Source organism: Pinus tabuliformis, chromosome 3_2 (genome assembly GCF_031772625.1).
Source record: "Pinus tabuliformis cultivar Carrire ecotype Pingquan chromosome 3_2, CPIR1, whole genome shotgun sequence".
Taxonomy (NCBI): domain Eukaryota; kingdom Viridiplantae; phylum Streptophyta; class Pinopsida; order Pinales; family Pinaceae; genus Pinus; species Pinus tabuliformis.
The window spans coordinates 806,361,909-806,375,754 of record NC_142302.1 but is presented as its reverse complement, the minus strand read 5'-3'; the positions used below and the strand labels follow the sequence as shown (position 1 = coordinate 806,375,754).

The following is a 13,846-nucleotide window of genomic DNA, read 5'->3' as shown; positions in this document are numbered from 1 at the left end:
AGAAGAGTGATGTTTTTGAGTACTTTAAGGAATTTAAGAATATAGTAGAAAAACAAACTGCTAATTACATCAAAATTTTGAGATCTGATCAAGGGGGAGAATTCAAATCAATAAAATTTAATCAATATTGTAAAAGCAATGGGATTCTGCAACAATTTACAGTGCCACATACACCTCAGCAAAATGGAGTTGTTGAGAGGAAAAACAGAACACTAGTTGAATGTGCACGTAGTATGCTTCAATGTAAAAATATCTCTAATGTTTTTTGGGTTGAAGCCATTAATACTGCTGTTTATTTGAAAAATAGGGGTCCAACTAAAAGTTTAGAGCTTAAAACACCTTTTGAAGCATTTTATGGGTACAAACCAAAAGTGAGTCATTTAAGAGTTTTTGGTTGCAAGGCATTTGCTCATATTCCAAAAGATGAAAGAAGAAAACTTGATGCAAAGTCAATTAAGTGCATATTTATTGGTTATTGTGATAATCAGAAAGCATACAAGCTGTTTGATCCCAGTACTCATAGACTGCTTGCAAGTAGGGATGTGGTGTTTCATGAGAATGCAAATGAAGGTGATAAAATAAATAATACTAGTGTGTGGCATGATATTGATGATTATGTCAAAATAGATACAAGTGTTGAACAAGAATAGGAACAAGCACAGGAATAGATACAAGCTCAAGAGCAAGGAGCATCAAGCAGTCATGATACTCCAAGAAGAGGAGAGGAGACTCCGCAAAGCAAAAAGAAAGATGAAAGCAGTAAAACTCCAAGAAGGTCATCACGTCAAAGTCAGGTACCTGTAAAGTATAAAGATTATGCATTAATGTCTCATGTTATGAATGTTGTAGAACCTTCAAGCTATGAGGAAGCTAAAGAATATGAAGAATGGAGAAATGCAATGAATGAAGAATATAACTCTATAATGAAGAATGGCATATGGGAATTAACAAAATTTCCTAAAAACAAAGTTCCCATAGGATGAAAATGGATTTATAAATCTAAATTTAATGTTGATGGAAGTATTGATAAACATAAAGCTAGATTGGTTGCAAAAGGATATTCACAAAAGGAGGGAATTGAATATGAAGATAATTTTGCACCTGTAGCTAAGTTGAACACAATTAGAATCATGATTGCATTAGCTACAAAATATAATTGGAAAATGCATCAGTTAGATGTCAAATCTGCATTTTTGAATGGTGATTTAAAAGAAGAAGTTTATTTGGTTCAGCCTGAAGGGTTTGTAAAACAGGGACAGGAGCATCTGGTTTGTAGGTTAAAGAAAGATTTATATGGTTTGAAACAAGCACCAAGATCATGGTATGTGAAAATTGATTCTTTCTTTTATGAGAAGCAAAAATGATCCTAACTTGTACATCAAGGAAGATGAAGGCAAGAATGTTGCTTTAATATCTGTATATGTTGATGATCTTATCATAACAGGAAATGCATGCAAGTTGATTGAAGAAATTAAAAATCAGTTGTCACATGTATTTGAGATGAAGGATCTTGGTGAATTGCATTATTGTTTAGGTCTTGAAGTTTGGAGGGAATCTGGTAAGACACTAATCACACAAAGCAAATATACAAGGGAAATCCTTAAAAGATTCAATATGACTGAATGCAAGGCAACATCTACTCCTTTAGAACAGAATGTCAAATTGTGCAGTGATGATGGAACCAAAGAGGTGAATGGAACTATGTACCGTCAACTGGTGGGAAGTCTGAACTATCTCACCACTACCAGGCTAGATATAGCATATTCTGTCAGCATACTTAGTCAGTTCATGGCTAAGCCTTGTGAAAGCCATTGGAAAGCAGCAAAGAAAGTCCTTCGATATCTGAAAGGAACACTTAATTTTGGTATTATGTATACTGATGAACTTGATGTTGAATTGGCAGGTTATTCTGATTCTGACTGAGCTGGAAATCTAGGTGATAGGAAATCTACTACTGGATACGTGTTCAATATTGGTTCAGGACCAATATCATGGAGCAGTAAGAAACAACCAACTATTTCATTGTCAACCACTGAATCTGAGTATAAAGCATTATGCAGTGCTACCTGTGAAGCAATATGGCTTAGGAGGATACTTGAAGATGTTGGAGAAACACAGAAAGCACCTACAGTAATCAGATTTGACAATCAAAGCACCATCAAATTGGCAAACAATCCTATATATCATGCAAGAACAAAACACATTGAGACACAACATCATTTTGTAAGAGAAAAATTGCAATCAAAAGAAATTGACTTATCATATTGCAATACAAATGAAAATGTGGCTGACATATTCACTAAGCCTCTTGGAAAGGCTAAATTTGAAATGTGTAGAAGTAAGTTGTGCATTGTAGAAAATCCAAATTATGTTGTAAGCCTAGCTGAGACTTAGACCAACAGGCAAGTTAACATGTAGATCGTGATTAAGGGGAGGTGTCAAGCATTAATCACGATCGGCGCCGATCACTGTTCAGACGGCGCCGATCACTATTCAGTAGATGGCTAATCCGGTGCAATTAATGTGTATCCGTAGCTGAAAATTTGTATAAATTTCCAAGCTCAGTAATGAACCGATCAAGTGTTGTGAGTTGTTTGAATGTGCTTTCTGTTGTGTGTTTATGTGTCTCTGTGCTCTCTGATAAGTACTATGTGGGTTACATGAATCACTCAATAGGGTCCTCAGAGCATGTTTCATTATGCCTTTGGACTTGTACATCAATGTGAACATAAGGGATAACATATCATGGTCATCTTCAGAATCCATCTTGAATTCCAATAGCTCGATGAAGCGAATGGCCAATCCTGAAGACTTGAGAGAATCTGTGTAAGCAGTGTGAGCAGGAGAGAGCAAGATTAAAGTTTGAGAAACCATGGCTAGAGGCCAAGAGCTTGGCGAATTTACAGAAGGGGATGAGATGCCTATTCCTAATAATAACAATAATATCCATTTTTAAGGTCACAGCCAAACCAGACACCAAATTGGTGTATGAGACTCCCTTGTTTGTGAGAAAACTACTATAAATTTCGTGTCAATGTCCGTAATGTTGCAGGCTTAAGACTGGCTATATTCCATACTGCAAAGTATATGTTATACATTCTTCTGTATTAGTCCAAATAATTCTGATTGTATTTATTACATTTAGTCATATTTCCTCGTTTAAATTATTTCGTGGATTGTAGATGAGGTTTACAAGATTCTATATATATATATATATATATAAAAGACACTCAATAGCATAGTATTTCATTAGAAAATTTAAAAATATTTAATCGCATACAACAACATTAAAATATTGAGAACTACAAAACATTTTAATAACAACAACTTTGAACTGAAAATATAAAATTAATAAAATGCAATGAAGTTTAAGCCACCTCGCACCAAAAAAACTTATTATAGCAATGACCGAGCTTGGAATGTCAAGCTAGAGAGTTGGAAGACATAGACGTAGGTGGATGAAGGTTCACTATATTTATTAATTGTATATTTTAAAATGAATTTGGAAGTTTCAATTTTATCAATCTATGAAATCATTATTTGAAGATACATTCTAATGGTTTTCTTTGGGTGTTTTTTTTGGCTTTGTATAGATGACTTTAGCTATTTTGAGGGTCTCATGGAAGAAACCTCCTTGAATTTAAGCATAAGAATTTTAGAGAGTAACTACATGGATGCAATTAATGATAGAGAAGAAGCCAGACATCTGCATAATGAAACAATTTATGCTTGCCAAGAAAGTGTACAATATTTAGAATGTTTATAGATTCCTCATTCAGCTTTTCCAAATTGCCGCATGTTTAGTTGAATGCTTTAGATTTGAAGTAGTGATTCATTTTTAGTAGATGTTTTCTAAGAAAATAGACATTGTCTTGTTTTATATGAATTGTGCAGCGAAAGTATGAGGCTATCTCCTCACCAATGAAGAGAATAAAAAGTCCATTATCTTTCCCAGTCTCTCCATCAGCCTCAGGAACAACATATTCTAATGTCAAGATGTTGCCTCCCACACCAGTGAGCACAACAATGACTACTACGAAGTGGCTTTGGACTGTCATAGCAACTCTTCCAGCTGAACCTTGTAAAGAGCTTAAACAATTTTTTGCTTCTTGTGACAGACATGTAACTAATGATGTTATTAGCAAGGCACATATAGTATTGGAAGCCATTTTCCCCAGTAGTGGATCACAAGACCTCTATGTTGCCAGAAATTTACATAGTGTAGTTCTGATGGATAAGATCTGGGTTGTGCAGCATAGGATGAAGGCCTTAAAACTATATTGCAGAGTTTTGGATGTTATGTGTAGAGAAGAATCACAAAGATTACAAAGCATAAATTTGACATCATTATTGGTCAATGAAAGATTTCACATGTGCATGCTAGATTGCTCATCAGAGTTGGTTTTAAGACCTCACAACAATTACTATGATGTTCCCTATAGTTCTGGACATTACGGGGTTTACAACATTTGATTTTAGTAAAGTGATAGAGAGCTTTCTGAGAAATGAGCAAAATCTGCCAAGGGATTTCAAGCAGTATCTCAATACTTTATAGGAATGCGTGTTTCTCTGATTTTGACTCTCAAATTATATGACTTTGAAAACAAATTGTGCTATATCTATGTTAAGGAATTAACATTGTCGATTTATTTGCAACAAGAAAAGAATCAAGAAAACATGTTAAAGATGATGCAGACTATGTATGATGATATAAAAAAAAAAATAAACAACTCTTTCTCTATATCAATTATATTGTGTACTTTTGTCCTCTTATTTAAACATGTAGTGAATAAGGAATTTCCACAACTTTGATACTACTTCACTGATTTGAACATACAATGAATATTTTGTTTTGGTATAGCAAATCAATGTCTCATTTGTGAACATTGTCGATTTATTTGCAACAAGAAAAGAATCAAGAAAACATGTTAAAGATGATGCAGACCGTGTATGATGATATAAAAAAAAAATAAACAACTCTTTCTCTATATCAATTATATTGTGTACTTTTGTGCTCTTATTTAAATATGTAGTGAATAAGGAATTTCCACAACTTTGATACTACTTCACTGATTTGAACATACAGTGAATATTTTGTTTGGGTATAGCAAATCAATGTCTCATTTGTGAACTATGGATTTAAGCTCAAATTATTTTATAAAGAGAAATTCCTTTTCTTCATGAACTTCATAAATTTCTCTTACATATATGTCATATATATGTAAGATTCAATTTGATATATAACTATTTTACACTTAGTGACAGCAAAAAAAAATAAAAATTAGTTGCAAAAGCAAAAAGAAGAGCGACATGGGTAAAGACAGTGACATCAACACCACATGGTTCTTCTTTTAAAAAGAATGGTTTTATCTAGGGTTTTATCATTTGTAAATAGCCACATTTTGTACCTGCTTTTTATTGAATGGTTATTTGTCAAACCATTAACTTATTTTTTTAGCATTTGTGGGACAAATATATTCAAATTTTCATCATGGAACCATCCAATCTACACCACTCCAAATTAATTTGTTTTGGAGATGGCTGAAATCGTTCTTAAAAAAAATTGAGTTCTTTTGAAAGGGTCTTCTCCACCACGTGTAGAGGGAAGTTCAGAATGGTATGAGCTCCCTTAATCTTAATAGTGGCTTGTCATAATTCAAGGGCACTTCTTTTTCCACCTTCAACATTCCAAGCCACATTCATCCTCTTTGTCAAGATACATATTTTATTTATATCGCAAATTCCCCCTATGGATGTCTTTGCACTTCTTTGTAATGTTCCTTTGTAGGTGGGGAAGTCATTTTCCTCTTTTCGAATATTTAGTGATACACAATAATTTTCTAGGATCGGGAATTTCAAGATTTTAAATGGACATCCTAAGAGCAATAATAAAATAATAGTTAAAAAAATAAAATAAGAGTTCTGCATTTTTAAAGAAAAATAAAGGAAACTATTGTTTTAATTGTGTTTTTAGCTTATCTCCTTATAGGTTTAGTCAAATGTCATGAAAAAACAATTTCGCACCCACCAACATGCTTTTTTCCATGTATTTTCATTTTTTTTCCCGATGTGAATCTACTTAGAAGTATGCAAAGTGGGTACTTGTTAGTTATGGAATTTAATTTTGCATCCAATAGGTGAACATGATTTTTTTAGATATGGGTCTACTCAAAAGTATGTAAAATGGTTGCTCGTTGGATGCAGATTTTAATTTCACATCCAATGGGTGTCTACACTTGATATTTAACTAAAACTATAAGGAGATAAGCTGAAAGAACAATTAAAAAAGATAATTATCTTCCTTTCCCTCCAAAATATTTACCCCTAGGGATGACATCATCATCTTGAATCCTATTGGCTCTTATAAAGTTAATTCTGTTAGTACATTTTTGGTTTTGACACTCATTTTTTACGTCAAAACTCCCATAATGATTAACATCATATTTACATGCTCATCTATCATCAAAAACTTGAGAGCCTTTAGATCAAACTTTATGAATTCATGCATACTAATTACAACTTTTGATCAATTTATAAAAATTCATGTGAGTGCCCTCTTCCATTACACCGAGATTTTGTCTAATTTTGGCTTAATTTTCTCTCCATTACTATTGTTTTCTTCATGATTTAAGGACTTCACTAAGCTCACCACATCGGGCGCCTTCTATGGTGACTAATATTTCACTAGTTTTCTCTTTATTTGCATATTGATGTGTTCATTCATGGTCATGCCCCATCATATGTTACTCTTTATTTGCATGTTGATGTGGTCATTCATGGTCATGCCCATATTATGTTTTCAAATTGATTATATTTTGCAAATCAACAGTCATAAATGGTCACAAATTTGTCTAAGTATTTAATGTGTCTTTGGTGTGACCTGTCGCTTTATAACTTTTTCATCATCATTGGGAATTGTAATTTGTATGTTGAAAGTAAAAAGACATTACTAGTGAAGATACCTACCATGGCAACAACAACAATGCACATGTAATTAAAAATTAGAGAGGAATCCTCATCCCCACAAAGAGAGTCATTAGCATGTAGAAGCCTTAATCTAGTTATTTCCAAGTTTATATTCATGTATGGCATGGACTTGGGGGGAAACATGCCAATGTTAAGGGCAAATATGAGAGCTATGAGTTTGGTGATAGGGTTGAGGTAGAGGCCTTCCCTTCTCATTCTTAGCAAAAGAACAACAAGGCTTGAGCTTTAATCCTCATCCACACAATCTACACTTAGCCATTAATGTTTGTGATTAATTGTTTTTCCAACACATAGACCACTTGGTGTTCATTTGAACTTGTGGTTTCCAAACTTAGTTGGTTATAATGATGACCAAGGAAAATGTCGTAAGAAAGATAGAGTGTGTATTTTCTCACACTCTAACAGTCAACAAAAATAATCTTTATATATCACCATTTTATTGTTTTTGAAATCTTCATTAAAAACTCTAATTGGGATCGACTTATCTCCAGACCTTCAAGTTAGATATTTTTGTTATATATGTATTTACATCTACCTTTGCTAGAAGACTCTTTGAAAAATCATTTCCATCACAAACCAGGTCCCACATTGTTTGAACAACATAACCACCTTTTTTTTCCTTCACATAGAAATTATATTAGTTTTATATCTTTTAACGGTATCTCTACTCCCTTTCATTTTAGAAATTTGTCATCAACAAAGAAAACTCTATGTGTTGTGGGGTAGCTTAGTTCCTATAACTCAAGTAAAAAATATATTATGCTTTTAGAACAAGTCTGAATTTATATATAAAGAGGAAAAGATAATTGCCTATTAAGAGGAAAGGGCTCGCATAATGTTTGGTGGAAAGTAACCACTAACAAGTCCACACATTTACTTTTTTACTCCTACTTATTAAAATTTTGAAGAAGGGGAAGTACAACCAATAACATTTTTCAGTAGCTCCAATAATATAAACTTCAGTAATACAACCTTCAAGATGACATTGAGTTTTTCCAGCAGCTATAGCGACATAAAAACTCCTCAGTGTATATAACTACATATAAGGGTACTCATACTCTTCATGTGATGATGATATAGTTTAGAGGTGCTCTCAGCTTGCATAGTAGAGGCTTTTAGCCTACCCAATTAATTGATGAATATGCTTAGAATGTAGTGGCACTCGGCCAACAAGGAAGAGAGGTTCTTAGCCTATGATAATAAGGATCTCTTGACCTCCTAAATGGATCAGACTCACTGCCCCCAATAGAAAAAACTAAACTCGACCCAATACTATGGAAAGAACAATGGTAACTCGTCCTCTATAGTGGGTAAAGAATACCAAAAGTCAACTTATAAAATCAAATGATAACACTTATATATTTTCTCTATTTTTGCCACTGCCTTCTTCTTTATCAACAATGAAGTGCAATGTTGGAACCCAAGTGATTTCATTCCAATACTAACTAGAGTGTATAGTTTCAACACTAAAACCAACAACCATAATGAGGGTTCTAAAAAACATAGCCTCTCTTTTCAATAACTCTCTAAATTTCTATTTTTCAAGTGATCAAAAGAAAGAATGAGGAGAAACTCCTCATTTCCCTTTTTTATAACTTACTTGACCCTTTTGTCACCCTTTTACCTTTTATTTTAATAAATTCACTTTAGGCTGTCTTTTCACTTTATAATTTAAAAGTGGCTTTTTGTTAGCGTAGGACCCATGTCTATTTCTATCGGTTTTAGCTTTTATAAGGTGTTTTCCTAGGCGAAATGTGTTCCTTGAATTAATTTTCTTGTCCTACCCTATGAAAACTTAATTACACTAACAAAATCTTCTCCTTATGCCTCCTAAGTGAATGAAGACATTACAAACTACATCTAGAAATTAGGGTAACAAAAAATTGTGTTAGTTATCCACATGTTATTTCATTGTGCCAAGGATGCAATATGACTTTCAAGTCATGGTCCAATTAATTGTTTAAAAAATAATTGCATAATAAGACCTTCAAGTTATGGTTCAATCAAATGTTTAAGAAATAATTTTTTCAATAATGTTGAAAAATAAATATTTAGTTTTTAAATTTAAACATTATTACTTGCATTGGTCAATGCTAAATTAATAGTGTTCAACACACATGCATTGAGAGGGACCAATAATGAAATGAGATTACAATAAACCATTACAATTTCAACTATATTTTCCAATTTCAACTTTCCAAGAGAAATGTAGAAATCAAATTATGACTTTTAACAATAAACTATTACATTTAAGAGAAAAAAAAAGCCACATTTAAGCTCCAAGGGTTAGCTCAATTGGTGGAGTTCTTACCGTTAAAGAACCTTGATAATGGAAGGTTATGTGGTCAATTCTCCTTGATTCTCTTGGGGTTAGGTGCAAATAATTTCTCTTAACCCATGGGGTGTCGGCCGATTAGTTTGTGTCGAATTTAGACACCACCAAGTCATAGGTTCAAATCTCATAGGAAACAGGAAGGGTGGCACTCATCCTTCCATCTTCCGAGCAAGGAAGTCACTCTTGGGGGAAGTAATTAAAACATTCTTGAGGGGCGTCCAGGCTCAAACCTCAAATCTCTCATCCTTCCATCTTCTGAGCAAGGAAGTCACTCTTGGGGGAACGTAATTAAAACATTCTTGAGGGGCATCTAGGCTCAAACCTCTAATCTCATACAAACCCGCTGAATAACATCTCTTAGTCGATAGATCCTTCCATCTTGTGAGCAAGCTAACCATAACATAGACATTGCTTAATTTAAAAAAAAAAAAAACCACAAAAGTATTACCATTTGAATCTGGTACAAACCTAGTGAATAACATCTCTTAGTCAGTGGATCCTTCTATCTTCTTAGCAAGCTGACCATGGCATAGAGCTAGCTTAATTAAAAAAAAAGCCACAAAACTATTACAATTTCAACCCTATTTAAGGGAACCGATTTTTAAAAATGTTAAAGCCACATAGACTACTGTCATGCTGTATTGTTTTGTTATAAATCAACGGCAACGAGCGTTCCGAAATATGCGTGCTCAGTGGCATTGGCACTTCCAAGCCTTTGAAAAACATGGATAGAAAAAGTTAACAGCAGTTTAGGTTTAGTTATTACGAGTGGTTTGTTTTTTTGGTATAATTTTTTTTATAAAGTTAATAATTATAATCGTTTAAAATGTGATCAAAATTTAAATTAAATTGATTAAATAAAAACAGACGGTTAATTAATTAATAAATTATACATTGTCTAATTTATAAAATTAAATTTCTTCACCAAAATGCGAAGCAAATTTACTTAAAAGTTGACAGAGACGGTAAACCCACTTAGTAGACGACGCGCATAAAAGGATCAGAGCCGTCAGACATTGTACGTCATAGCTGATAAGATCTTATTACCTGCAAATTGCTTCGCAGACGGGTTTGTATTTTAGCGCAATTTGCAGACGGTTTTGTATTTTAGCTTGTTTTAGGTGTTGTTTTTTTTGGAATTTTTTAAAATATTAATTAAATTAGGTAGTTGGAGTGTTTGAATTTTTTTTAATGATGAAAATGGATTCAACATTATTAATTTTTTTTTGAAATCTTTCAAAAAAAAGTCAGGAAATTGGAGGAGTGTTTGAATTTATTTTTACAGTAAAAAATAGATTCAACATCATCACAAACCTCTAAAACACCCAAATTTTGAAATTTAACAATTATAATTAATTTCAGCCAAAATTTTTATAATTTGCAAAAAAAAATTAATTTCCGCCAAAATTTTTATAATCTGCAAAAATTTCTCAGCTATTTGTGGATATTTTATACCAGGCGTTTTAGCTTCATTTGACGGTCAATGAAAAACATTAGGTCAAAGTCAGTAACAGACGATCCGTCTTTCCCGGCCTTCTAGTTCGAACGTCCATTGCGTAGTCCCCCTATTTTGCATTGATAACCAAGTCAATGGTGAAGTTGTACTCGGCGGCTTCTCCACGCAACACGATTCGATATTGAGAACGTCTTTTCAATGTAATGGGATAGAGGAGATAGCCTGACGAACAGACTCAAACAGGGTGTACATATTGTGGGCACTGCTCACACGATATCGATAATCAGCATGCTGCATACCGTGGAATAGTTATTAAGAAGTATGCAGTTATTGCGTTAATTTGCTCAACACATGGCGGAAGGTACGAGATTTTCATTTCTGGCTATTTCAGCGGCTGTGATGATTTCAGTAGCTTTAACGTCTGACGATCCCGACTGTAAACAGCAGGATCAGATAGGGTGCAACCCAGTTCATGCCGATGCTAATGCTACAACGTTTTGGCAAAGTCGGGATAGTGTTTTAGAATCCCTCTCCTCAAATGTTTCCTTAAATGGCTATGCTAATCCATCTGAAAATAGTGTCTCTGGTCTTGCAGTGTGTCAGAACTATTTAAGTCCACCCGAGTGCTCAGACTGCGTCACGGAAGTGGCGAAACTAATTAAAGCAAACTGTCTCAACAGCTCTGGTGGTCGGATTTATCTAGATGGTTGTTTCCTCCACTATGAGAATTATAGTAATATCCTCCACTATGAGAATTACACTTGGGACTTAGGAGCTATTCATCACTGTTTCTCCACAAATGACAGCGATCCACAGGCATTCTCTCAGAGAGCCACTGCTCTATCCAGTCAACTCATAGAAAATTCTTCTGCAAATAACAGTTATGCGACTGGCTCCATTGATGGCTCCTTATATGGTCTCGCTCAGTGTTGGCCCTACCTTACGGCTAGTAGTTGCCAAACATGCTTGAATTATGCTCGGAATCTTTTACTCGAATGTATTCCCAAGAAAGAAGGTCGAGGTCTCGAGGCGGGTTGTTTTATGTGCTACTCAACTCACTCGTTTTTCTCCGGTAACCAGACTTCCAGTACGAGATTTCTTAGATTGCCTGCAACTTCTTGCTGTTTAATTAACATATGCAGTCTTTGTTAATTCAAAGAGATATAGATTATCGCAGTTCATTGACATATTGTTGCAGGATTTGTGAGGGAAAAGTGTTGCATGCAAAGTTTTTAACTAATTCTAACCGATCTGGTTGATCGCTTCAAGATGGAGTCTATGTGACTGCGTTTGTTGATTGTTTTGCTTTCCTTTTAATCGCAGGATCGATGAATCCGACACCATCTTCGGGGAAATCGTCATCCAAAATAGTGTACATTTTGTTAGGAAGCATTGGGGGAACATCTCTGATTGCGGTGATGTGTTTGGTACTGTTCTGTAGACGTATTGGGCATCGAAATGGCTATGATAGATCAGGTGATTATATTTTCCTTGCTCTACTCCGTTGAGTTTTTTAATTTTGTCGTACTCAATTGTTACGAGAAACTCTTTGTCATGGTGCTCTGTGCAGATGAAAATGTAACTGCAAGGGACAATTTCGAACACTTTTTCTTTGAGTATGAGGTTCTAAGGGACTCCACTGGAAACTTTGACACACGCAACATGCTCAGCAAAGGAGGATTTGGTGAAGTTTATAAGGTATAATTTCGAACACGGATTTGTTCAGTTTGTCCTGAAATATGCATTGTTCGCAGTTTAATTATAATAGGGTTGGTGAACAGGGAATACTTCCGGATGGGAGGGATGTTGCTATTAAGAAACTTAATGGAAGGCATGAGAGTACTCAAGGCGCGCAGGAGTTTCTGACAGAAGTGAAACTTCTAACTAGCGTCCGTCATCGAAATCTTGTTCGTTTGCTCGGATGTTGCACCCGGGGGAACGAGCGCTTGCTGGTTTACGAATTTATGTCAAACAACGGTCTGCACAAGCATTTGTTTGGTATGTAGCTCTCATTGAATCGGTTTCGTTTTAAATTTCTAAAATCGTGTATGCTAGTATTTCATTGTGTTGAAGCATTTCTTGGCTACGTTACTCCCATCAAAGCTGTTGATTTCAGCATTCGGGTTTTTAATTTAAGGAATCATGTTTAACCTTTTATTACTTGTATTGAGGGTTGCGAATGTTATTGTTGGAGATACGCAGGAGAGATAGGAAATGGTCTGTTCTGGGAAAACCGTTTAGACATTATAGTGGGCACAGCACGAGGCCTCTCGTACGTAAACAAGGATTCGAACATGCGCATTATACATAGAGATATCAAATGTGTAAATATACCTTTAGATGACAAATTCAATCCTAAAATAGCAGATTTTGGAATGGCGAGATTCTTCCCAAAAGGTGAAACCCATGTTTCGACCAGAGTGGGAGGAACATTGTAAGTTGTAAAATCCATTTATTAATTGTTTTCAAAAATAAATTTCTTGAAGGTCTATAGTCCTAGCATTAATTTAATGTTTCCAAAAATTTGTTATGTGGTAGAGGCTACACGGCACCTGAGTATGCAGTCTATGGGCAATTGACGGAAAAGGCTGATGTTTATAGTTACGGTATCTATCGGGAATTTCTGATAATTCCAAACAAAACTGAACAAAACAGAACAATACTCTGTTTTAACATAACGAAAATAAAAATCGTTTGCGGAATATGGTGTTTCAGCAATGCAGTTTCGTCAATTGCTGAATGCAGTGTTTCAGCAACGCTGAAACTGGTGTTTCAGCAACACTCTGTTTTGACGCCTCGTAACAAAAAAAATATTTTCTGATAACAAAGTTTCAACAACGCATAATAAAAGGGACTTTGTATTTATTAACGATACTTCCTCTAACAGAGGGATAACTACAAGGCTACTTTAAAGACAGTTCAAAAACTTCAAAAGCTTCACACAAAAAAAATTACATTACTGTGTCTGCACTGTTGTACATTACAAAAAGCAAAATACTCTGTCTCCTCTGAAAATCAACACACTGTTTTTGCACTGCTGTGTCTGCACTTTGCACTGGTGTGTCTGC

The 13,846-nt window shown here is 34.5% G+C and overlaps 1 protein-coding gene and 1 pseudogene across 1 annotated transcript; one reads left to right on the top strand and one right to left on the bottom strand.

Annotated features, from left to right (window-relative positions):
• The window catches only part of LOC149183047 (uncharacterized), a 38,642-nt pseudogene extending 27,567 nt beyond the window's left edge, over positions 1-11,075 (bottom strand).
• A 54-nt stretch (positions 11,076-11,129) lies between these two features.
• Positions 11,130-13,540, top strand: LOC149183046 (cysteine-rich receptor-like protein kinase 2). The gene is made up of 7 exons (XM_089414797.1): positions 11,130-11,811; positions 12,102-12,254; positions 12,349-12,476; positions 12,560-12,776; positions 12,981-13,212; positions 13,317-13,384; positions 13,494-13,540. The coding sequence occupies exons 1-7, from the start codon at positions 11,130-11,132 to the stop codon at positions 13,538-13,540; spliced, it is 1,527 nt and encodes a 508-aa protein (XP_089270923.1).
• The last annotated feature ends 306 nt before the right edge of the window (positions 13,541-13,846 follow it).

Excerpts from the sequence above, each read along its gene's own strand:
- LOC149183046 (XM_089414797.1), top strand. The coding sequence starts at position 11,130 with ATGGCGGAAGGTACGAGATTTTCATTTCTGGCTATTTCAGCGGCTGTG. Across the intron at positions 11,812-12,101 it reads AGGTCGAGGTCTCGAGGCGG|GATCGATGAATCCGACACCA; the intron begins GTTGTTTTATGT and ends TTTTAATCGCAG. Across the intron at positions 12,777-12,980 it reads TCTGCACAAGCATTTGTTTG|GAGAGATAGGAAATGGTCTG; the intron begins GTATGTAGCTCT and ends GGAGATACGCAG.